At 43.4% G+C, this 26660-nt stretch overlaps 1 protein-coding gene across 3 annotated transcripts; it reads left to right on the forward strand.

Moving 5' to 3' along the window:
- Positions 1-8933: 8933 nt before the first annotated feature.
- On the forward strand, positions 8934-26657 carry LOC133441437 (porphobilinogen deaminase-like). Of its 3 annotated transcripts, XM_061718735.1 has the most exons (15): positions 8934-9123; positions 9219-9299; positions 13511-13564; positions 13924-13996; positions 17100-17149; positions 17246-17301; positions 17456-17533; positions 18327-18404; positions 18474-18549; positions 19550-19663; positions 19746-19784; positions 20725-20844; positions 21843-21896; positions 22018-22104; positions 25686-26657. In XM_061718735.1, the coding sequence occupies exons 1-15, from the start codon at positions 9100-9102 to the stop codon at positions 25857-25859; spliced, it is 1158 nt and encodes a 385-aa protein (XP_061574719.1). In that variant the 5' UTR covers positions 8934-9099; the 3' UTR covers positions 25860-26657. The 3 variants fall into 3 exon arrangements, with proteins under 3 accessions (XP_061574719.1, XP_061574721.1, XP_061574720.1); XM_061718737.1 differs by lacking the exon at positions 9219-9299; XM_061718736.1 differs by lacking the exons at positions 8934-9123; positions 9219-9299 and adding an exon at positions 12890-13130.
- Positions 26658-26660: the final 3 nt, after the last annotated feature.

The raw sequence follows: 26660 nt of genomic DNA on the forward strand, positions 1-26660 counted from the left end.
GGAACGATGACGAGACTTTGTTTTAAATCTTTTTAAACGTGTTGAAATGAGTTGAGAGGAGTTTATATATATATATATATATATATATATATATATATATATATATATATATATATATATATATATATATACACAGGACTGTCTCAGAAAATTAGATTATTATGATAAAGTTCTTTATTTTCTGTAATGCAATTAAAAAAACAAAAATGTCATACATTCTGGATTCATTACAAATCAACTGAAATATTGCAAACCTTTTATTATTTTAATATTGCTGATTATGGCTTACAGTTTATGATTAAGATTCCCAGAATATTCAAATTTTTTGAGATAGGATATTTGAGTTTTCTTAAGCTGTAAGCCATGATCAGCAATATTAAAATAATAAAAGGCTTGCAATATTTCAGTTGATTTGTAATGAATCCAGAATGTATGACATTTTTGTTTTTGTAATTAAACAAATGGGGAAGTGTGTCCAAACTTTTGATCTGTACTGTATATATATATAAATATTTTTATTTTTTTTTACACCATGTTCAAGCAAGGCAAGGCAGGTTTATTCGTATAGCACAATTCAACACAAGGTAATTCAAATCGAACAGAGGAGTTCGGTGAGGCCATGGAGGAAGACTTTCGGTCGGTCCCGAGGAAATTCTGACAAACCGTCTGGCGCCTCAGAAAGGGGAACCAGTACTCTGTCAACACTGTTTTCCGGGTGGGGAACTGTTGACCTCGACTGGGGACATCGTCGGACGGTGGAAGGAATACTTCGAGGATCTCCTCAACCCGACTGACATGCCTTCCACTGAGGAAGCAGAGAGTGGGGACTCTGGGGCGTGCTCATCCATCACCCAAGCCGAGGTCACTGAGGTGGTTCGTAAGCTCCTCGGTGGCACCGGGGGTGGATGAGATTCACCCTGAGAACCTCAAGTCTCTGGATGTCGTAGGACTGTCTTGGTTGACACGCCTCTGCAACATTGCATGGAGGAAGGGGACAGTACCGCTGGAGTGGCAAACCGGGGTGGTGGTCCCTCTGTTTAAAAAGGGGGACCGGAGACCCAGGACACGCTGGAAAGACTTAGTCTCTTGACTGGCCTGGGAACGCCTCAGAATCGCCTGGATGGATGGATGGATGGATGGATGGATGGATGGATGGATGGATGGATGGATGGATGGATGGATGGATGGATGGATGGATGGATGGATGGATGGATGGATGGATGGACGGATGGATGGACGGATAAAAGTGTACCTTCGGAAACAAAGTAGACGTACTTACTTGCATACATACATAAACATACACACACATACTTACATACATATGAATAAAGTTACACGATAGAAACACATCTATTCATAGCTAAATCTATCTGTATATGCATATAGCCTTGTTCCCTTCTTTCAATTTTTCCTTCCCTACTTCCTTGATATATAAATATAACCACTTTGAAGTTTATATATCATTATCAAAAATATATAAGACAAATACAAAGTAAAAAGCTATTTATAGGGGAAGAACGATACCCTCAAAGAACCCAGTGTCCGGTAGCACTTCCCTGGTGGGAGGGTCCGAGCGGAGTTCTGTCCGTGCCAATGAGCTAAGAGGTCCTTTTAGACTTCACTTTCATATGTTTGTACATCTGTCCGCTCTAGACGTTGCCTCCGTCCTTCATTCTTCTGTCCGTCATGAGGGTTTGTTTGGTTGTTTAGCAGCACATCCACCAGGGGGCAGTGACATATATATCTATAGACCCCTTTCCGTGTTTGTAAACAAGCAAGCTGCGCGCGCATTGTTGCGGCAGAAAGACGGAGTTCATCACAGTTTACACCAGCCGATTGACGGAAAAAGATCGTGGAAATTACGTTACTAAACTAACTTTGGCGGATGGAAAGCAACTTCCTTCCCGGAGGAAGATATCACAAAGTGTCCCGATGTCCAATGGCCGGATATTCATCCGTATTTGGTTGAGAAACCTAGTGTTTACACTCAGGAGAAGCTGCGACACTGTCAGCAGCTGTCACAGCTGAAGTTTGTAAATTATGACAGTCAACTGAATGTATTTTATACACTAGACATTTTAAGTTATTATATTATTTCATATTTATTTATCTTATTATTTTTGTTAATTTACTGTGTCCCCTTTGTTTCTTAATGAGTTTCATTAAGCATTGCCTTTGAATGAAAGCCATGTCATGTGTACCTTTGTCTGTGCTGAATGAATGAAGTTGATAGTTATTTAAAAAAATAATTAAAAAAAAAAATTATATGAGCTTTATTGTCCATCCTGCATCTCACATTATCACCATTAATTTACAGAAACCTATTCCCACTAATATGATAAAAAGAAAAACATTAAAAGGCATATAATGCAAAATACTGTTTTTTAAAACTTAGTTCATTATTTTTAGGTAAATTCATTATTTTTATTTGAGGGTTTGTGGGGATTAATATATCTATAATATACCTGAGTTTGATATACAACACATATAGTGAATATATGTATATTTGTGCAGCATATTTACAGCTGTGGAAGTTGGATGTTTGTAGCTTTAAAAAGAGAAAATCAATACATTTACACAATCAGTGAGAAAAAACAAATAACTCCGGTAGTTTATTAGCAAAACTTTAATAGTCAAGTAAATCATTAATGGCTGATATTGAATTCATAGTCACAGCTCCAAATCACTGATGAGAAAATAAAAACATGTCAAGACTTGATGTTATTATTCAGAACCCTTATTTCTTAGATTTTTTCAGAACAACACTTTTGCTAAGGTTTGTGAGACTAGCACACACAATAACAATATCATCTAGAAGGTCAGCCTGTGACAGTGGAATTCTTGTCTGCAAAATTCTGAAGTTCTTCCATCTCCCTATAACACGTTCGACATGTATCCTGACACGTGACAGTTGTCTTGATGTGTCGACCTCCTGTGCAGAAAGTTGCCGTTTGCCTTTGGTGAAAGCTGGAATGCGAAGGGTGGCACCATGAGCTGCAACCTTAATTTCATTAACACTATCAAAAGATGATCCTGTAGAGAGAGCTTCTTGCTGAATATTTTTACACTTCCTGCAATTTTGGTGCACAACCAGTCAAAGAGCACAGATGTTATTCTAGTGATAAACAACAGTTGTACCATGTTGCACTTAATATTTGAGTATGAAAATGTAGACTTCTTTAGCTCCTCTTTAAGTCTCTCATTTTCATCTCGCAGCTGTTGATACTTTTCCTGCAGGTTGACGTAGTCACTCTTCAGCTCGGTGTACCTCAGGTTCAGGTCATTGTATTCTGTCCTCGTGACTGGGATGTCCTCTTCAGCTTTAGCAGAAAAGAGAACAGCTGAGAATTGAAGACGAGATGGATGGATGGATGGATGGAGAGGTGTATAGAGAACACAAGAGGGGCATTGGAATCAGTAGAGGACAGTTGTGAATAGGAGAGGAGAAAAGGACAGGGACAAGGAGATTTTATTTGTCACATACATAGACATAAGATTAATTGCAACTGTGTTAGTCTACACTGTGCATAAATATGAGTTGTAAAGAAAAGAATGGGTGTGGAGATCAGCATAGGGGGAGAATACTCAACATGGTTGAACCATTATACAATGCAATGAGACATGAAATGACACAACAGTGGCTACACTTACTAGGACTGTGATCCATGCCGGTGACTTCCTCTGGAGTTCCAGGAGCAGGAACAGGTTGATTTGGTGAAGCAACCAGAAGTCTTTCACTCCATTTCTTTTTTCTTTGGTACCTTCACATAAAAAAACTCAAATGAACAAAAATACTGATCTCAAGCTGTAATACAATAGATTCCCATCTTAATTATCGGTTATGGTTTGCTTAATACCAAAATAAGTAAACCCTTAATATTCATGAGTTAATCATGTCATTAGGTTAAGCTAAAAACACAAACAGCTAGGTCTCATTTATTGTATTTTACCTTTTGATCTTTGCATCAGGGTTTTGGTTTTGTTTAGTGTATGAAAAAATAGAGGGCACAAAATCAGGACTGTCGTGGTCCAGTGAGATCTCACCTGTAAAAAGAAAGAAACACATTAGCCAAATAACACCAGATAACCACTTTTCAAGTTTCTTAAGTGTTCTGAGATGCTCAAATCAGAGAAAAGACAACCAGGGCACACATCCTAAACAACAATGATGCTAGAGCGTTAAAGCTGTTAAGTTACGTGGAGCTGCTATACACCCATGGATCTATAATATTAATAATATTAATAATATTAATAATTATTATGTACACCACACTGAAGCTCTCAGCTGTATAAGTTAGCTACTAGCTAGCACCAGTAGTAAACTTACAGTCTATGGTAGCAAACACTTACAATACACTTACTCTACCTACAGCTACTCAATTAAAGGCATTCAAGTAAAGCTAAACCAGATAGCCACGATAACTCACCAGATATGAAATGAGCACTGCAAACGCGGGCATGCTTGATGATCCTCGGTCCAGTCGGTGCTTTTGAAATGGCCTGTTTCCTCTGGGAATTGCAAAAAAATTATGTTCCTCGGGATTTCGATTTGTACACCCGTACACACAACAGCTGGTGGGCATGTTGTTCTTCTATAACGTTACTGCAACTCCAAAAACGCAACTTAAGAAACAAATCTTCCCTCGCTCTATTCAAACTCATGCAACTTCTTCAGCACTTCCGCCGCAACAATGCGCGCACATCCTGTGATGACGTAGGCTGGAAAGGGGTCTATATATATATATATACACATGTATATATATACAGGGGTGCACACAAGCTGGTGCTTGAGGGTCAGCCTACTGCACGTTTTAGATGTTTCCCTGCCTCGACACAACCCTGGTTAACTCCACTGGGGGTTCTTCATCTTTGGATCTCCGGTTGGATAAAATCCAGTTTGGCAGATATTTGGAATGCAGATAGAGAGCTCACATTAGGGTTAATGTGAGCATCTAGTGCTCCAACACGTAGATGGAAAACATAAAGAAACACAAAAATGTTGTTGCTATCTGAACGCACCGAGCCGCCGTGTCTGTGAACGCCCCTTTTATTAGGTAAGTACATAATAAATATCATCCATGGACGGACGGACGGACGGACGGACGGACGGACGGACAGACAGACATGCTATGCTGATGGTACGCAGCTCTATTTGTCTATGAAGATGAAACAGAACCGTTAGCTAAACTTCAGGCATGTCTTAGGGACATCAAGGACTGGATGGCCACTAACGTTTTACTTCTAAACTCTGATAAAACAGAGATCATTGTTTTTGGTCCCAAACACCTTAGGAAGGGACTAGATGGTGTTGCGATGGCCTCTAGTACAACTGTGTGAAGCCTTGGTGTTATTTGTATTTGTATTGTAATAGACGCTATATGAATAAAACTGAAATGAACTGAATTATTACGGATTCTTCAGCCATCTTGGTTGTTTTGGTTTTGTCCTTCGTGGTGACACAAGAAGCACTTATACACACCGTCTTCATACGGGATCACATCATACATCCCCAATAAGATTCACATAAGAGAACCCACATAAAAGAGCAAAATGTATAAATAAATCACTGAGTAAAACACAGAAAGTAAGTAACTGCAACAGGTCCATGAACAAAGAGGCTACTGGGAAGGATAAATGTGAACCTCAGGTGGGCTAGACTGAGGATTAAGCCTAGCATGTCTAGGAGCATCTGTAGGGGAAAGTTAAGTTATAGGAGGTTTTTCAATGATGAAGAGGAAAAACCAAGAGTTACGGAAAAGTCAGTGAAGAGTTTAGGTCGGTGTTACAGTTGGACCTGGGTGATTCTGAACAGATAGAGCACTTTAGGAAGGATGTTGCTGAAGAACTGGACATAATGTACAAGTCATGCCTCCCAGGATAGATAAAGTTGGAGTGTTTGCAGCCTGTGTTAATCCCTATAGGTTGATGTGGCCATTCTGAATGGACCGAGCCCCAACATCCACCGTGGAGAAAATGGAAGGGGTAGTTAGCTCCTATGTACAGTAAGGAAGTGGCTAGCTAGTCCCAGGTGACAGGACAGGACAGGAATACTGCAGCTACCAATACCTGGTATAACAGAGGAGTTTAAGTGTACTACGGTCAGGACAGAGCTGCTGTTGGCTGAGAATAAGGATGCCATGGTTACGGAAAAAAAAAGGCCCAAGCAGGGACAGTGGTTAAACTGAGGGAGTGTAGAGAAGAGGACCTGTCACAAAGCCAGAACACGGGAGACACAATCAGGTGCTGAAAAGCTGAGCTGCAGGTGTTGAAAACAGACATAAGCAAAGTTCAGGAGGTTTTCAGAGACAGAGTACGATCCAGTGTGTGGGTGAGGAGGAGGAACCCAGAGGTGAGAAGCCAGGTAGGCGAGGGTTTGGTTGTTGAGAAGCCGTTAGTGATGGGAAAGGCAGTTAGATTTGGGTGCAAAGCTGGTTGTTTGGACTGGTATAAGGCCTGACATGGTCTCCAGGGAACTGCCAGCAGTTGACAGTTCCCTGGAAGACTCAGTGGAGGAGGAATATGAAAGGAAGACGCTTAGATACGCAGAATGAGAGGGATGGACAGTTAGGGTTGGTCCAGTAGAAGTAGGCTGTCAGGTTTCACAGCCAGATCAGTAGTTGCATTATTATTGGGGCAGCTGGGAGGATGTGGGCGGAGCCTGAGGAAGACGGTGAAAGAAATGTCAGATGAGGCAGGTAGATGTAGTCGGTATGGGTAAAGTATGAAGACAACAGGAGGATAAGTTCAGCTGATCCAGAATCTCCTCCAGGTTTTTGTAGCCGACTGGCTAGAACAGTGTCATTTTGTCCAGATGGGATTTGTTTGGAGACAGAACTGGTCCTGGAGTTACAGATCAACTTGACATCAGAACTAGTCAGGGAAGGCATGAAAGTTGAACTTGGAGAAAACTACACATCACCTAAAATATCATGCTTTATTCTAAAATGATGCAAGGATAACAAGCAGCCATCAGGATTTGAAAGTCCACACACAAAAGAACCCAATTTTCGTATCAATCTGATAGGGAATAACTGCGTGACTGTGACATCACTGCTGTCATTGATCGCCGATCATAAACATCCTGATGTGATGACAAACCAATATGCTTTATAACAAATCTTGTGCTTCTGATGGGTAAATTTCATATTCATAAGATGAAGTTCTCCAAGTCCCTTCCAAACTCTGATATATTTACAGTGGAATTAAACTTTTATATAAACACTTTAGAGTTAATGTCAAATAAGAAAAGTCAAGGAACACTGCAGTACTTTAATAATAGCTTACTTTCAGTAACTCCAGAATAAGGAGATATGTTTACCTTATTTTATTTTAATTGATGTTATCTTAAGTTTCTATATTTGTATTATCCAATTGTAAATATCTACACTGAGAAATATTTTATTTTACATACAAAACAAATGTCTGTATGCCTGCAGTTTTTCAATAAAGTTTTGGAAAAAAATAAAATAAAAAAATAAACATCCTGATGTGCTTCTTTTTTTTCTTCATTTAAATCTTGAAATACAATGAAAGCTTAAGATCAAAGGCGAAATACAAATGACAGATAGACTCCAACACCAAATTGAAAAGAAATAAACGAAAAAATATTTATAAAGGACAAGACAGTTGAATGTAAATTAAGAAGATAAATTAATAAAAATAAAAACAGCATAATGTGCGAGAGTAAATTTCATGTTAACAAATTCAGCGATTTACAGATGCCGATGGTTTTTTGTGCCTTTGTGTTTTTCCATGAGTAGATCGTCCTCATATATTGTTCAAGTTCTTTTTTGAGTACAAAGAGTTCAGGCTTTCTGTGGATGAATTTGCACTTATGTATGTGAAACTTTGCTAAAAATAAAGACAGATTTATAAAAAAGAAAGCATCACTATCTTTGTGGTTATAATTATGAAAACCAAAAATAACATTCCTATAACAAAGATGAAAATCAGAAAAGACAGAATCAGCAATATACTTGTGGAAGTCCCTCCAGAATTTATAAGTGAATAATTCACATGACCAGAATAAGTGAGAATATGTTTCAGGATGCCTTTGGCAAAAAGAACAATTAACATCTATATCCTTCTTAAATTTTGATAAATATTGTTTTGCAGGGTAGAATTTGTGTATCAATTTAAAAGAGATCTCTTTGACTTTATTTGTTAGAAAGAATCTTTGTGGTGACGACCAAACTTTTGTCCACTCAATATCTGTCACGAAATTGACCAAACATCCTGATGTGCTTTTTTCTTTTTTTCCACAATTCTTTATTTCAAATTGTCAACAATACATTATAAAACAAACAAAACATATATAGAAACAGTTGATGCCAGGGGATTAGTCACAGACAGAAATTATAGATCAGTTCAAAAAAATGTTATACATAGTACATAACTTAGTGGTTTGGATGGCTTTTCTATTTTTAGAATATTGGATTGTTGCAATGTATTGTTTGAATTCATTTTTAAAGGACGGGAAAGATGGTATGTGATTAGAGAATTTAGACTTGTGAATATTAAATTTTGCAAGTAACAAAATTAAATTGACGATGTAAAATTTATTTGCTTTGCTAGAGGTGTAAGAAAAGAATCCAAACAATACATTTTCATATGAAAGGGAGAAATCAGAGTCAATATGTTGTGAAATTAGTGAACAGATATAAAAAAAAATACATGAGGTGGGCCAAGACCAAAATAAATGACATAAGTCTTCTGCAGACAGTTTACAAAATGAGCAGTCCACATCAATGTCCTTTTTGTATCTTTGTAGAAATACATTGAATCATTTTCAGAGTCACTTCTTTAACCTTATTTATGATCAGATATTTAGAGGGCAAGTTCAGATCTGAAGTGAAGTTATTCCAGAACATCCTGATGTGCGCGCGCCATCCGCGCGAGCAAAGTGACAACCGGAACGCGGACGTGACGTCACATCCAGCGGCCCAATGACATCAGCGGAACCAATCATGCACTCGCGAAGCTGAATGGAGGGAGAGTTGTCGGTTTTCACCGGGATTTGGTGCCTTGTAACGGCCTTTGAGTGGAGGAAAACACACAGCCGGGTGGTTTGATACGAGGACGGAGAGGAGGAGCACCGACATGTCCGCGGAAGCAGCTGCTAAAGTAAGTTTTTATACAACCCGGGGACACGGCGTGCGTTTGTTAAACCTGGCGCGGTCGGGGCGCGCTGATTGGCTAAGGCTTGTGTCTGTCTGCAGACGGAGCCTCCTATTGGCCAGCGGGAGGAAGAGGGCGGGGCCCACTCTGTCAAAGTTCAGACGGAACAGACCAATCAGGAGGCGAGTAGACGCTCCGCTCTTTGACGGTGACCTGAACTAACATAATACATCCATGGAACTAACAGACAAACTCACCCCCGATCCCGCACAAAGCCCCTAAACATCCGTCTGGGTTGAATATTTAAGACACGCAGTGAAGGATTTGTGTCTGTCTCAGAACTGGAGGACGTTTTAACGTCAGTTTAGTTATGGAGCCGTGAATCTGCCGGCATGGCCCCGCCCCCGACAGCGTGGTCGCTACAGCTGAGAAAAACCATTAAAGTTACAATTGACCCTGATAAAGCTGTCTTTGGTCAGGGTTTTTGAAGCCGAACTGGTCACTGCAGGGTGTTCACCTTTCCTGAGAAACATCCAGTGTTTTGAAGGCTCTGTGAACTGGCAACAGCCGCGGATCTTAAAGTTAGCACAGTTTGAATACAAGTTCACGACGGACAGAATAAACCCATGATGACAGAAAATAAAAACATGGAGGGGACCATTAAATGCAATAAATACATGGTTAAAACCCGTCCCTGCTGGCTGGTTCGCGTGGAGCCCCTGTTTAGTAAAACTAGATAGTCCAGGGGCCAGAGCCCAACATTTCACTGGTCAGCACCACTCAAGGTGACTAAACTTACTTATGATTTTTGAAAAGATTCATGTCTGTAGATGATATTCTGGTATGATACTCAGTACTCGAGTTGTAAAAATAAATCAGGGGGGGTGGTGGATTTTATCATATGGGGACAGATAATTTGTGCTGATTACAAATAATATAATATATTACAAATAATAGCAGTGACCAAAACACCTGCAGAAATCCTGCAGGAATGACATAGCAGCAGTTAAATGCAGCCTTCTGCAAGCTTTAAATATCCACTGGACTTACATCAAATACATCAAAACACAACAATTAAAAACACTTTTCTGAACTTATCAATATGACTCTGTCCTTCACAGGATAAGTAAAATGGATCACTACAAAAACTCACAATCTTAACAAGAATATTTGTCTTATTTCTAGTTAAAATGTCTCATTTTAGTAAAAAAAAATCTCATTACACTTAAAACAAGACTCATCACTGGAAAAAACAACAATTTTCACCTGTTTCAAGTAGATTTTCACTTGAAATAAGTAGAAAAATCTGCCAGTGGAACAAGATTTTTTTGCTTGTAATAAGAAGATAAATCTTGTTCCACCGGCAGATTTTCCTACTCATTTCAAGTGAAAATTTACCTGAAACAGGTGAGAATTGTCACATTTTTCTGGTGTTATTTTTCTGGTGATGACTCTAAATGTTGAAATAGCAGTAAAACCACATTCATTGATGAAATGACATAAGGGATGGAAAGGGGGGATTGACCGTTTTTATTTCAGGGGGGATGCCGTCCCCCCTCAACTCCAGTACTGATGATAAACCCTTCCTGAGTGGCAGCTGGATCATAGTTATCAGCTCATGAAGTTACCACCCCCTTCAGAAAATTACATTTTAGATGCTGCTGCATATCCTGGTTTAGACTCATGTACAGGATATCTGTCAATGTTTCACAATATTGTCTTTGGTGTAATTTTAAAGGGGACCTTTTAAGCATTCATTCAAGCTAAGATGTGAATCTTTCTGACCAAAATAGAGGTCACTGAAGCTCTTTAAACTATAAATAACACACATTTTTACACAATTATCGCCTAAATGATATACTATCTTTTAGCCCTGTGTCATCTAGGAACAACAGAGACACAAAATACAAAAACTGGAATGGCCTGTAACAATGATATAGTATGGGTATATTATACATTTCTTGAATCCTTTTGGTCCTGTGAGTATTCCAGTTGTTGTATTTTGTGTCTCTGTTGTTCCTAGATGACACAGGGATAAAAGATAGTATGTGTTATGTGTTATATAGTCCGGAAGGAGGCTATGCTTGAATACATGAGTGCGATACTGTACACTCATCCGGACATTTATTTAGATTTTAATGTAATATTGGTCACATTTGCACTGCTTTTTGCCACAGAGAGGGAAGGTCACACCTCTCTGCCCCAATATCACCGGGGATCTGACACAGTTATATATACTGTTCTTTGTTCTTTGTTCTTTGCTTTTCCTGACACATGCTACAGGTAATATTTTGTTAGTTGTTAGACTTATTTTGCTATATAAGTATAAACAGGTAGGGAGATATATCATAGAACTATACAGAGACCATGGCTGAGTTAAATTTCATAAGTTACAATATAAGAGGAATTAGTAATCCGGTCAAAAGGAAAAAAATCCTGGGACAATTAAAGAAATTCCATTGTTCTGTTGTCATAATTGAGGAAACACACCCGTCAGAGACGGAGCATTTAAAACTGAAGAGAGAGTGGGTAGACCAGGTCTACAGTGCATCATGTGGGAGGAAAAAGAAGAGAGGGGTTGCTATATCATTTAATAAATCTGTGTACTACAACAATGACATATGTATGGATGTCATATGTCTGCTTGTGTTCGATTCTGTGTCTGGCATTAATTTGGCACAGGGACGAATGTTGGAAATTAGCCTCTGGCTACAACCATGCATATTTACACTTTTGTTTATTAAAATGTACGGCCCCTGTTCAACAAATAAAGTAAATTGAAATGACCAAATTTTCCAAGACGATGAAGGTCGGTATGTAATGGTCATAGGCACAATAGGAGGAATAAGGATGACTATACTTAATGTGTACGCCCCAAATGAAGACTGTCCTCATTTTATTAAAAAAATAGCAACTTTACTGGCAGACAAAAGTGAGGGGATTATAATAGTGGGGGCTGACTTTAACTGCAGCTTGGATTCAAAATTGGATAGACTACCTGCAACAAGAGAATCTCAATCCAAAATGTCTAAGGGACTATCACACATGATGAAGGAACTAGGTTTAGTAGACACTTGGCGACAGCTCCACCCTAATGAGAGATTTCACTTGTATGTCTCAAGTACATGGGAGCTACTCAAGGATAGACCTCTTTTGTATATCAAAAACTGAACTATAAAGGATAAAGAAAGCACACTTGAACCAATCTCTATCTCAGACCACGGCCCTGTGACCATGAAAATAAATCTAGGAGTAAATAACCATTTTATTATTTTATTATTATATTGGAGACTCAATGTCTCGTTACTAACAGATACAAATATCAGGCAGGAACTAAAAGAGGCTCTGACTGAGTATTTCACTATAAATGACGATGGTAATGTCTCCCCGTCAGTTGTATGGGATGCCAGTAAAGCCACGATGAGAGGGAAGATTATTTCTATAGGATTAAGAAACAAAGGTTAGCAAAACAACAAGGATTGGAAGCTGAAGTAAAAACATTAACAAGGGAGCACAAACAATTTGGAAAGAAAGACACTCTTAAAAAGTTAAAGGAAGTTAGACAACAACTAGATGAGGTTCTGACATATAAGGCAGAGGGAGCCCTGAGATATGTGAATAGAAAGTATTATGAGATGGGGAATAAAGCCAGCAGGTTGCTGGCCTTCCAACTCAGAAAAGCCCAATCTAGCCGCATCTAGTCTAACTTGTGCATGACTGGATTAAACCGTAGAGCAGTTCTGGACGAGTCTGTCTCAGACTGCAGTCCGACCACACCTCAGGACCCTCCTTAGCCACCCGCCCCTCCCTTTTACAACGGACTCTGAATCTGCAGCTTATCTGTGAGAAGCAGAGCCGTGGAGGGGTGGAGGTCCTGGGGGCGGTCCGGTGAGAAGAACCTGTCAGTATCTGGAGGAAATAGGACCTCCGTCAGTGCAGCACACGCTCTCAGACTCTCAGCAGCTCCACGAGCAAGCACAAGGATGGAGGAAGGACCTTACAAGTACACCAGGGTGAGTCCAGCAGGGACCAGCAGGGTCCAGCAGGGACCTGCAGGGACCTGCAGGGACCAGCAGGGACCAGCAGGGACCAGCAGGGACCAGCAGGGAATAGCAAGGAATAGCAGGGACCAGCAGGGTCCAGCAGGGACCAGCAGGGACCAGCAGGGCCCAGCAGGGACCAGCAGGGACCAGCAGGGAATAGCAAGGAATAGCAGGGACCAGCAGGGTCCAGCAGGGCCCAGCAGGGACCAGCAGGGCCCAGCAGGGACCAGCAGGGCCCAGCAGGGACCAGTACATGGCTCAGAAACAACCGGAAAACCTGCAGCCGTGCTGAGAGGATTGAACGTGGGGGAAGTTCAGTCCAGACGTGAACTCTGTTCTTTGTCTTGCAGGATGGGAACGGCAGAGTGAGCCGGGTCATCAGGATCGGGACCCGGAAGAGCCAGGTACACTAACACGGAGGTGTTCAGACCAGAACCAGAGCCAACCCCTGCTGGGTTGGTTCTGGTTCTGTTCTCTGACTCTGTCATTCAGACATGAGCAGCAGGCGCCCAGACCTGCGGACGGGGGGGGTTCTGGATCAGCAGCACGTCTGCAGCTCCTCCCTGCAGAGATAAAACCCTGCTGCTGCACCCACGTCTGTGGCAGCACTCCTGCCCCTCCCCCCCTTCTCCCCCTCCTTCCTCCCAGTCATCCCCCTCCTCCTCCCCATCTCCTCCTCCTCCGGAGCGTCCAGCTCGGTGTGGAACCGTGGTCCTAGCGTGGTTCTAGCGGTCAGTTCATGGTCCGTGTGCTTGTGTTGCAGCTGGCTCGGATCCAGACGGACAGCGTGGCCGAGAAGCTGAAGGGGCTGTACCCAGACGTCCACCTGGAGATCGGTGAGATCCACAAAGCTGAAAGTCTTACTTTGTTGGTACCATTTTGATCCTAGTGGTTCTCAGTCTAAGACAATTACAACCTCAGAGGAGCAACGCTGAACCTTTTACACCTCATTAGCATCCATCCATCCATCCATCCATCCATCCATCCATCCATCCATCCATCCATCCATCAGCAGTCTCAACAGAGATGCCCAGACTTCCTTCACTCCAGACACTTCCTCCAGCTCTTCCGAGACGTTCCCAGGCCAGCCGAGAGACATAGGGCCCGATTTACTAAGATCCTAAATAAAGAGTACTAAATTGCGTGTGCACTGAAAATGTTTGCGCGTGCTGTTTGCGTGTGGTTTGCGGGTGATCAACTAAGATTGCGTGCGCAATTGATAACAGGTGCAAACCTCAGTATTTAAATGAGGTGTTGCGCGTCTTACGGTTTGCGGCGCAAACTTTGCGCCATGGAGAGTGGATGGAAAGCAGGATATAGTCGCAAGTGCAAAATGAAATTTGACGAGTTGGAGTTAGAGATATTAGTGGAAGAGGCAAATTGTTGTGCCGTATTCAGCACCCCTGCCGTGAAAAGCACCCCCTCGTATATTCAATGATAAGTAGACCAAGAAAAAAAACAACACACTGACACTTCAATATATTTATATATACACACTCACAAAAACACATACTTAGGAGTTTATATTATATATATTTACAAATATTATGGAAGACAACACAGTAAGCAGGCTATTAATTAATGACATCAATAACCATTTACCCGATTTTTTTTTTTTTTTACCCGAATCCATGAGCGCATTTAAACATGAATCATTAACACAAAACTGGACGCTAAACAGAACATGGACAACAGAACATGAACAGAACACGGAATGAGAATATCATTTTTGTCAGACGAGGGGGTGCTTTTCACGGCAGGGGTGCTGAATACAGTACAACACTGGGGTATGACAACTGCAGAACAAGTATAGGCGCACAATGAGAAAGACTTTTTTCTCCATGAAAACACGTGATTTATTTATTATCACAAATAAAAAAATGAATGTGCCTCCTGTGGCAACCTTTTGCTGAATAATACTCGATTTAACATTCAAATAAAATATTTCTCCTTTTGCATGTGGAGATTAGCACCTTCCTTTCGAACGTATTAAATACAGACGCAATCACAATCCACGCAAAAACTTTCAGGCTTGGTAAATCTCATTGCGTGTGGTAAATGGACCAATTTGCATTTTCCCCTCCCAGTATTTAGCGATTTCTGGTGGGTACGCCCCATATTGATTATTCATCAGGGCAAAAGTACTAAATGAACAGCGTGTGCTATTTTGCTCATTTGAGAGACGCAGTCGTCTTTGCACGCTGTTAGTAGATCAGCTGGCACTTTGGTTTGCGGGTGATGTCAAGTTTGCACACGTTTTTACACACGCAAACCTTTAGTAAATCGGGCCCATAGTCTCTCCAGCGTGTCCTGGGTCTTCCCCGGGGTCTCCTCCCGGAAGGACATGCCTGGAACTCCTCCCTAGGGAGGAGGGACATGCCTGGAACACCTCCCTAGGGAGGAGGGACATGCCTGGAACACCTCCCTAGGGAGGAGGGACATGCCTGGAACACCTCCCTAGGGAGGAGGGACATGCCTGGAACACCTGTCCGCATAACTGCGGACGCTGCACCGATCCGTCTGTCAATCTCCCGCTCCATTGTTCCCTCACTCGTGAACAAGATCCCGAGATACTTGAACTCCTCCACCTGAGGCAGGACTTCTCCACCCACCCGGAGAAGGCATGCCACCCTTTCCCGGTGGAGAACCATGGCCTCGGTCTTGGAGGTGCTGATTCTCATCCCTGCCGCGTCGCACTCGGCCGCAAACCGCCCCAGCACATGCTGAAGGTCCCGGTCCGATGAAGCCAACAGGACAACATCATCTGGAAAAAGCAGAGATGAAATCCTGAGGTTCCCAAACCGGATCCCCTCCGGCTCCTGGCTGCGCCTAGAAATCCTTTCCATAAAGATTATGAACAGGACCGGTGACAAAGGGCAGCCCTGCCGGAGTCCAACATGCACCGGGAACAAGTCTGCTCTACTGCCGGCAATGAGAACCAGACTCCTGCTCCGATCATACAGAGACCGGACAGCCCTTAGTAGAGGGCCCCGGACCCCATACTCACTGATCTCATCCACCCCCGGTGCCACTGAGGAGCTTATGAACCATGTCAGTGACCTCGGCTTGGGTGATGGATGAGCACATCCCTGAGTCCCCACTCTCTGCTTCCTCAGTGGAAGGCATGTCAGTCGGTTTGAGGAGATCCTCGAAGTATTCCTTCCACCGTCCGACGATGTCCCCAGTCGAGGTCAACAGCTCCCCACCTGCACCAAGAATAATGTCCAGACGAATCTATCTGATTTTAATGTTATGATCATTGTGGAGCTTGATGGATAATTGACAGGTCATAGGTCACCTGACCGAAAGTTAGATGCAAATCCATCATTGTCATCATTGTACAAGCTATTTCGCCTTTCGCGCACGTATCAATTATGTGATTGAGGTTATAGCAACGAGGCTTTGAGTGGCTCAAATAACACTAATAAATAACATAAAATAGACAACGTTACAGAATGAATCAAATTAATTTAACAAATGAATCACTTGTCCATTACATTGCTGTGGAGGAAGAGCATGTTGCTGACCGACTGAGGTTCCAATCCCTGCGTCTCTCTTACAAGATTCTCCACAGACACTAAACAAAGTATCTCCAAATATCTGACTGGGCTTGCTTTGTTTAGTAAAGACCTTGTTTGAGGTTCTTTTCCATGTCATTGATTTCCATCTTGTTGCTAGACTACATCCCGATCCTGCAGTGTTTTTTTTAGCCGCCTGCAGCAAAGTTCAAACCGCCTGCTCCCGCCAGATTTGCGTTGGGTCCTGCGGGACCCGGCGGGGCCCAATCCCAACACAGCCCTCTAGTTCAAACCCTCGGACCCAGAGAGTAGCGGGTCTTGATAGTCTGGACCCTGCTGAGGTGTTCCAGGTCTGGTGCCGTGACATCTGCCCTGTTTCCCGCTCGTTACCCACGTTGACCTCGTGTCTTGTGCCCCTCAGTTGCCATGTCGACGATTGGAGATAAGATCCTGGACACGGCGCTGTCAAAGGTGAGCCCCGCGTTCAGAGGTGCAGAGGTGTGTGTGTGGTGTTCATGCAGTACCAGGTGAACTGACAGAAGCGTGTTTGTTGGTGTCTGAACGCAGATCGGGGAGAAGAGTCTGTTCACCAAGGAGCTGGAGAACGCCCTGGAGAGGAACGAGTGAGTATGGTCCTCCGGTCCCCAGAACCTGGGGGTCTGCAGGCGGTCCGGTCCTGTCAGGCCCCTGCAGGAGAGTCTGCCGTGGTCATGTGGCAGCGGCTCCGTCTGCAGCTGGAACGAGCACAGGAATGACGGCGTTGTGTGTGATTGACAGGGTCGACCTGGTGGTCCACTCCCTCAAAGACCTCCCCACCACGCTGCCCCCAGGGTTCACCATCGGAGCCGTGCTCAAGTAAGTCAACGCAGTCCGGCTGCTCTCTCAGACAAAGTTGCTGTCATCAACGACAATTCTGACTTAGGGCCAGTCCCAATGCCCCCTCTAGTCCTACTTTTCAGCCCTACCCCTAAATTTTGCGCGAGGGTAGTGGTGCCCCAATTCCTCTTTGTATGAATCTAGCCCTTCACAGCGAGGGATTTCAGATGCTGACTCGCCGACTGAGGGCCAGAGAAAATTTCCCAGAATGCTTTACGTCATCATTTGCAGACTGAATCAAACAAAAAAACATGGTGGACATTTCTCATTTTTTAGTGAATAAAATCAATATTTTGAGTTAGTTTCTGCATAAAAATGCTTTTTGATAACATTTCTAGCGAGAAATATTTATTTTACTTTCATAATTTTCACTCAGTGAATGTACATAATCACTCGCTTGCTCGTTGTTGCAAAGTTTTTTCAGATCTCGCCAGAATAAAGGCTGATTTATGGTTCCGCGTTACACCAACGCTGAGCCTACGGCGTAGGGTACGCCGTAGGCTCAGCATCGATTTAAGCGTCGATTCAAGCGAGTGATTATGTACCCTAGTGGTCTGTAGAGGACCTGCAGGTCTGGATCTGGACCCTAGTGGTCTGTAGAGGACCTGCAGGTCTGGATCTGGACCCTAGTGGTCTGTAGAGGACCTGCAGGTCTGGATCTGGACCCTAGTGGTCTGTAGAGGTCTGGATCTGGACCCTAGTGGTCTGTAGAGGACCTGCAGGTCTGGATCTGGACCTATCGTTCCTGTCCTCACATGCATGTGTGTTCCAGGAGGGAGAACCCCCATGATGCAGTGGTGCTGCACCCCAGCCACGCAGGCAAGACCCTGGACACCCTCCCAGACTGCAGGTACGCTCCTTCAGTGTTGTCTTAATCCCCGTGGTGTGTTCATGGACCTGACGGTGCGTTTGTGTGCAGCGTGATCGGCACCAGCTCGCTGCGCCGGGCCGCTCAGCTCAAGAGGAGGTTCCCCCACCTGACGTTCAAGGACATCGTATCCTTTCTGAGACGGGTCTCCTCCCAGTCCACAGGGTGCATGGCAAAAACTCAAAATCTTAACAAGAATATTTGTCTTATTTCTAGTTAAAATGTCTCATTTTTAGTCAAAAAAATCTCATTACACTTAAAACAAGACTCATCACTGGAAAAAACAACAATTTTTCACCTGTTTCAAGTAGATTTTCACTTGAAATAAGTAGAAAAATCTGCCAGAAGCCTAACCCTAATGAGAAGATAAATCTTGTCCCACTGGCAGATTTTTCTACTTATTTCAAATGAACATTTACTTGAAACAGGTGAAAATTGTTAAATAACAAGTTATTTTTCTGGTAATGACTCTTGTTTTAAGTGTAATGAGATGTTTTGACTGAAAATGAGACATTTTAACTAGAAATAAGACAAATATTCCTGGTAAGATTTTCCTGGTAAGAATATTTGTCTTATTTCTAGTTAAAATGTCTCATTTTTAGTCAAAAAAATCTCATTACACTTAAAACAAGACTCGTCACTGGAAAAAACAACAATTTTCACCTGTTTCAAGTAGATTTTTACTTAAAATAAATAGAAAAATCTGCCAGTGGAACAAGATTTTTTTGCTTGTAATGAGAAGATAAATCTTGTCCCACTGGCAGATTTTTCTACTTATTTCAAGTGAAAATGTACTTGAAACAGGTGAAAATTGTCAAATAACAAGTTATTTTTCTGGTGATGATTCTTGTCTTAAGAGTAATGAGATTTTTTGACTAAAAATGAGACATTTTAACTAGAAATAAGACAAATATTCCTGGTAAAATTTGAGTTTTTGCAGTGTGGGGTTGAACCCTGGATCTGCAGGGATCAGAGGTCTGGTCCTGGCCGGTCCTGTTGTTGTATGGATGCAGGATCCTGGTTCTGTAGAGGGTCTGAAGCGGGTCTCCTGCCGGGTGGAGACCCAGGTCCCCCTGGGACCTCAAACTGGTGGGTTCCAGGTGTTTTTCCTCAACTCCAGCCCTCAGAGGGGGAACCTGAACACTCGGCTCAAGAAGCTGGATGAGAAGCAGGACTTTGCCGCCATCATCCTGGCGGCGGCCGGGCTGAAGAGGATGGGCTGGGAGAACCGGATCAGCGCGGTACCAGAAGCCCCGTCCCCCCACACACGTGAGCCTGGCCTGTAGGTGGCGCTAGAAACTGAGCTGTGTTCTCCTCCAACAGATCCTGGGACCGGAGGACTGCATGTACGCCGTGGGACAGGTGAGACCAGCTCAGACGTCAAACACGTCCAACACGCTACAGCACCGGAACCCGCTCCTCCCTCAAACCACATCTGTTAACACAAGTGTTCAGACTTGGAGAACATGTTCTTGTGGAGCTGCAGGTGCAGCATCAGAGGAACCCTTTTATTATTCCTGCAGTTCCAACTTCCAAAATGGTCCTCGATTCAACATGACCCCCGAGTAATTATTACATTAATATAAAAGAAACACTGGCAGGTATAAACTCCCTTTAGCCCAACAGTGGCAGGTGGCCCTCTGGTCCTGAAAACGTCCATTGACGGGTCTAGCCCCCCCTCCTCACTGTCACCATGGAAACGTGGTCAGATGAGACAGGCGGTGCGTCTGAAATGCCAAACTAAACAGTATATACTCAAAAAGTATACTTAAGTTCGGCACAGTTTTGAGTAAATATCAGTAGTATGCATTAGGACGTACTACTCAGAGCCACACGGCACCTCCTGCCGTTGGGAGGGGGGGTTGTTACCATGGTAACAGCTCCTGTCACAGCAGCAGTAGCAGCACCGCTCCGCTCTTTCCTGTTTATCCTGGCCCAAACAAGATGACATTATATAATATTATTATATACCAATATTATATAATAATATTATTATACTTATGACATATACGTATCACTTAGCAACCAAACACCGCTGCATTGCATTGTGGGAAGTTTCTGCTTAGCTAGTGTCCATCAATCCACACTAATACATTTCTCCAGAATGAGTATGGATAGTACATACTATTGAGTACGTACTAATGTTTCGGACGCACTAAAACATCTCACATACTGTTTTTGCTACTCATTAGGGTGGAAGTATGGGATTTTGGACGCAGCTAATGTCACGGTAATGTTAGAATCACTGGGTTGTTGTGACCACCAGTCTCAATTGTGTGCCTGTGTGTGTCTCTCTCTCCAGGGGGCTCTGGCGGTGGAGTGTCGGTCCAGAGATGTAGACATCCTGGAGATGGTGTCGGTGCTCCACGACCCCGACACGGTGCTGCGCTGCATCGCTGAGAGAGCCTTCCTCCGACACCTGGTGCTGCCCCCTCTCTCTCTCTATCACTCTCTCTGTCTCACTCTATTTCTATCTCTCTCTCTATATATCACTCTCTTTAACTCTCCCCCTAAAGCCTGAATTCTGGTTCTGTGTTAAAACTACGCCGTAGTGTACACGGCTACGCGGGAGTCTCTCCGTAGCTACACCGTAGCCTGACCTGCACCTCCCAAAACATGGAACTACGACCCAACGCAGACCGAGAGTGCTGTGATTGGTTTGCTTGGTAGCAACACATTTCTGGTTCCAGTTTGTGAAGCAGTCGTGAACTTTCACCGCTCTTTTCTTTGTGTGTGTGTGATATTTTTTTTTTTTTTTTTTTTGCACAATAGTGCAAAAAAAAAACCCTAGAGAGAGGGTGAGGAGTTCGGTCACCCGGGAGGAGCTCGGAGTCGAGCCGCTGCTCCTTCAGAGGAGAGGAGTCAGCTGAGGTGGCTTGGGCATCTGTACCGGATGCCTCCTGGATCCTCCCTACTGAGGTGTTCCAGGCATGTCCCACCGGGAGGAGACCCCGGGGCAGACCCAGGACACGCTGGAGAGACTATGTCTCTCGGCTGGCCTGGGAACGCCTCGGACTCCCCCCGGAAGAGCTGGAGGAGGTGTCTGGGGTGAGGGAAGTCTGGGCATCCCTGCTGAGGCTGCTGCCCCCGCGACCCGGTAACGGATAAAGCGGGAGAAGATGAGATGAGTGAGATGAGTGCACAATAGTTGTCCTTATCTCTTTGATTCACTGTGAGCGGAAAAACCGGAAGCTAAACAAAGTATCAACTAGTGCTCTGGGGGGGTACTGCACCGCGGGAAATTGAGTGTTGGATAAGTCCGAAGGGTTCACGACGGCGTCACGGCAACAGTGTAGGCTCTGCATTGGTTTAACGCAGAACCTTGAATCAGGCTTTACTCTCTCTCTGCCCCCCCCCCCCTCTCCATCACTCTCCCTCCCCGGGGTTTCCTCCTGTAAATGTGTGGGTGTGTCTCTGCAGGAAGGGGGCTGCAGCGTACCGGTGGCCGTCTACACCCAGATCAAAGACGGCCAGGTAAGAACCCTGATCCACCAGAACCACTGAGACCTGTCAGGACCACGGTTCTGGACCACGGTCCTGGACCAGTGAGGGGATGAGGAGATGTTGGTGAGAGTTAAGTCTGGTGTTTCCACAGCTCTACATGACGGGAGCCGTGTACAGTCTGGATGGATCCGACAGTCTGAAGGAGACCATGCAGACCAGCACGGCCGCCGGTGACCCGGTGAGTCCCCACAGGTTCCTCCACAAGTCCCTCCGTCTGGCCCGCTGGAACATTGGTCCTTGTACTTGGACTGACAGGCTGAAGCCGACATATTCCACGGTCTGGTCATGTCAGCATGAACATGGATCAGTGTCCTCAGGCAGGAACACACGGTTTAGTCCTAGGGTGCTTTCACTCCTGTCCTGTTTGGAGCAGTTGTTCTGAAACAGGGAGCGTTTCTCCCTAAAGATCGGTTGGTTTGGTACATGTGAACACAGCAATCGCTCTAGGATGCAGGACAAAACAAGCGAGCCGAGATCTCCTAGGAGAGGTGGTCTCGGCTCGCTGCCATTCCAGAACTGGAGCGGTTCGTTTGCAGTGAGAACAGAATCCACACAGAACACAGAAACAAATCCACACTCGCTTACGATGCTCCATAGTTGTTGTTTTTCCCGTTGTACGGACGAAGAAACTCCTTCCACGTTTGTTTCTGACCAATGAGAGAACAGCTTTGTGGACGTAGCTTCTTGCTAACAATTGACTGGAACAGAGTAAGCCATAAGCAAGTATCTCACGTTCTCATTTAAACCTCTACAATTAGCAAACATACAACCTTATCTCCGTTCTGATTGGGTAATTCCTGCGTTCCTTGTCCAAACACCTACAGTTCAGCATCTGTTCCACAAGGAGGCGCTAGAGCTTCCTGAAGAGCTTGCTGATGGTTTTATCTGACAGGAACTAATCCTTTTAGTGACAGCAAACAAAAGCAGTGAATCCAGACGTCTAAAAGTGGCGTATTTAGTCCAGTTTCTGCTGTTTGTCCTCCCTTCCTCTGCTCTGGTGATGTTTATACTCACCTTACACTGTAGTTACTTACGTGTTTCCTTTATTTTAGATTAGTCATGTGACTTTAGAGCAGAAGTTTCAGGAGCAGACCTTGTTAGGAAGAGTGGAGGGACCAGTGGGACGATGTACCACGACAAAGACGAGCGGCTCCTGGGTCGTCCACGGTGTGAGAGACACTGGGGTTCCGGTCCTGGGGAGGAGGCCGGGTCCAGGACTGGTACTGAACCGGACTGCTCCGTCCTTTCACACGTTACCTGGACCTCCATGTTGGGTTTATTCAAATGTAGGGGTGTAACGATACACTAATCTCACCATACGGTACGATACACCATATTGACGTCACGATACGATATTATAGCAGTATTTTATTAACAACCATGAATGAGGAACATATGACTGGAAAAAATAGTCTTTTATTTGAAAAATACAAAACAATACTGTACGTTTGCCCTATTGTTACAGTTTGTAATGCTTTTATAACTGTTTAAGTTTTAAAGGGAAAGCCAGGCCAACCATTTTCCACAAACTGAACTAAAAGTAAATGTCAGGTTTGCATTATGATCTTCAGTTTCATACAAGTACAAATATTTAGCCACAAACTGAATAGTTTCATGAATGACTTGACTTTTTTATTTTCCATGAATTTAAACTCTAATATTAAATAAATAGATAAAAGTAAATGAATAAACTATGAAAAGTCCCCAATGCACCATGACTGTTATTTATCTTGTTCCAGAGCTCAGAGCTTCACCTGCTCCAGCCTGAGGCCGTAAGGTGAACCCCGTTATCGTTTCATCCTCACACCTTTGGGGACGACACAATCTTTACATCAGAAAAAAGATTGATTCTTGCTCACCTTAGAAGTAAAAGTTCAGAGCTCAAAACCCCAAAGAGTCCCGTGATCGGGACCGCAAAACGGTACTAGTTTCTTCTGAGCGGAGTCAGATTTTGGTCCGCGGGTCGAGGTCGTCACGTGATCCCGCTGCACCAATAGGATGTTACTAGTAAACACAATATATTCATATTAATAGCCCAATATTGCACTACAGTTTGTAACCTCCACGACACGTATCGTGACGTTTTTGTATCGCAAAATTTCGTGGCCCGATATATTGTTACACTCAGTACTGGAGTTGAGGGGGGATGAGGGGGGACGGCATCCCCCCCTGAAATAAAAATGGTCCAAATCATCCCCCCTGTAAAACTGCCATTCCTCCTCTCCATCCCTTGTGTCATTTCATCAATGAATGTGGTTTTATTGCTATTTCACCATTTAGAGTCATCACCAGAAAAATAACACCAGAAAAATAACTTATTTGACAATTTTCACCTGTTTCAAGTAAAATTTCACTTGAAATAAGTAGAAAAATCTGCCAGTGGGACAAGATTTATCTTCTTATTACAAGCAAAAAAATCTTGTTCCACTGGCAGATTTTTCTACTTATTTCAAGTGAAAATCTACTTGAAACAGGTGAAAATTGTTGTTTTTTTCCAGTGAGTCTTGTTTTAAGTGGACTGAGATTTTTTTACTAAAATGAGACATTTTAACTAGAAATAAGACAAATATTCTTGTTAAGATTGTGAGTTTTTGCAGTGATCCATTTTACTTATCCTGTGAAGGACAGAGTCATATTGATAAGTTCAGAAAAGTGTTTTTTATCGTTGTGTTTTGATGTATTTGATGTAAGCCCAGTGGATATTTAAAGCTTACAGAAGGCTGCATTTAACTGCTGCTATGTCATTCCTGCAGTATTTCTGCAGGTGTTTTGGTCACTGCTATTATTTGTAATATATTATATTATTTGTAATCAGCACAAATTATCTGTCCCCATATGATAAAATCCACCATCCCCCCTGATTTTATTTTATTTTTTTACAACTCGAGTACTGACTAGTACTACCAGTCACTATATGTAGTGCTGGGCGGTATGACCAAAAATTTATATCACGGTATTTTTAAAAATTATATCGGTTTCACGGTATATCACGGTATTTTTTTTTTTCATGCACAACTGGGTGTTAACCACATTTTCTAATGATTTGGAAAGGAATTGCTGCAGTAAATTGGCTTAGAATGGCCTATTTTACTGTCATGAGGAGGATGCATAAATCAAATAAATTTGATTTAGTCATGCTTTTCAAAGAAAAAAATCTTTTACAAAATTACAAGGTAGAAAATATTAATTGAACATAAAAAACTGAACATGTTTTAATTTCCCAGCATTATGTTGTTTTGGTTCCACCTCCTGGTGAATGTTAGGTAAAATTCTTATATGGTTACTTTTTGGTTGGCCAACGATTTATGTATGTGGTGCGCAACCGGTACGGGAGCGGCCAGTCTATTTCCTTTATTTTACAACGCCGTTATTAATTGTTCGTTTTTTTTCCCACTTATTCCACCAAACACCGAAAGTGTTTTTTTGCCATTTTCGGCCGAACAATTTCGGTTACCGAACAATCGGTGTATCACTACTGCTAAACAGTCCCCTCACAAACAGTGTCGGCGGAACATAACGCCGCGCGGTGTTCCCAACGTTGTGTACGCTACTGTACACTCACTGGTATTACGGTATATGAAAAATTCATATTATAAGAAAAATAAACACCGGTATTCGGTATGAACCGGTATACCGCCCAGCACTAACTATATGTATAAAAAAGGTCTACTCTCAGCTGAACAACATCTACTAATACTTTATATCAGAATTAATATCAGAAACTATACCTAAATTCATGTGATGTATGAAATTTTTCAGAGCCCGGAGAAGGTGGACGAGCAGGTCCAGCGGGTCGGGGTCACGGCCACCAAAGTCCCGGCCGACGCCCAGGACCGGGCCGAGCGGCTGGGCCTCGGCCTGGCCGAGCTGCTGCTGAGTAAAGGAGCCAAGGAGATCCTGACGGTGGCCCGGCAGCTCAACGACGCCAGATAATCCCCCGGGCCGGGCCCAGGGGGGCGGGGCTACTGGTGCTGGTTCTGACCCAGTCACAGAGCCTCCTGGAGTTACCTCAGAGCGACGGTCCGACAGCACTGTTACTTGTTTTTAATCATCTCTTGAAAAGCACTAAAACTGCAGATGAATGTGTTCTGTTCATGTCATCGTTGAGCTGGAAGTTCTGGTCGTGTTCTTGTACCGGTGGACAAACCGGCCCGGATGCTGCCGTGACGTCTCCATCGTGTCCAAGTCAAACATACACGACTTCTGCTCCAATCATCTGCCCTCCTTCAGATCACTGGGCGTTAAAGCCAGTGTATGTAGCATTGCCCCGTCTGACCACAGGGGGCAGCGTGTCCTACCGGGACACACAGCTATTACTACATACACTGGCTTTAAAGGAAACCCACAGTTAGATTTTATATGATTTCACTTTTGTTTTCTTAATAAAAGCTTCTGTACTTGCTCTACTTCAGCAAGTGGGAGGCTTTTTGGTCCTAAAACCAGTTAATCACAACTATAAAACCCAGAAGGAGGACCTCCAGCAGAAGCTCTCAGATGTTTTTAGTGCCATCAGAGTTCTGCTCCTGCTGAATGAGCTGCCTCCCGGACCAGCACCAGTCGTGTGCCGGGTCTGGGCTTCTTTTCTGTTGGACATGTTTTCCAGCTTTAATTTCTGTACAAATGAACCATGAATATTTATCTGTACTTGAGTTTTTCTTCTGCATACATGGACGTGGTGTTACATGAACTCTGTCATGGTCAGATACATTTTAAATAAAGATCATTTGTGGATGT

The sequence above is a fragment of the Cololabis saira genome, chromosome 4, assembly GCF_033807715.1.
Source record: "Cololabis saira isolate AMF1-May2022 chromosome 4, fColSai1.1, whole genome shotgun sequence".
Classification (NCBI taxonomy): Eukaryota; Metazoa; Chordata; class Actinopteri; order Beloniformes; family Belonidae; genus Cololabis; species Cololabis saira.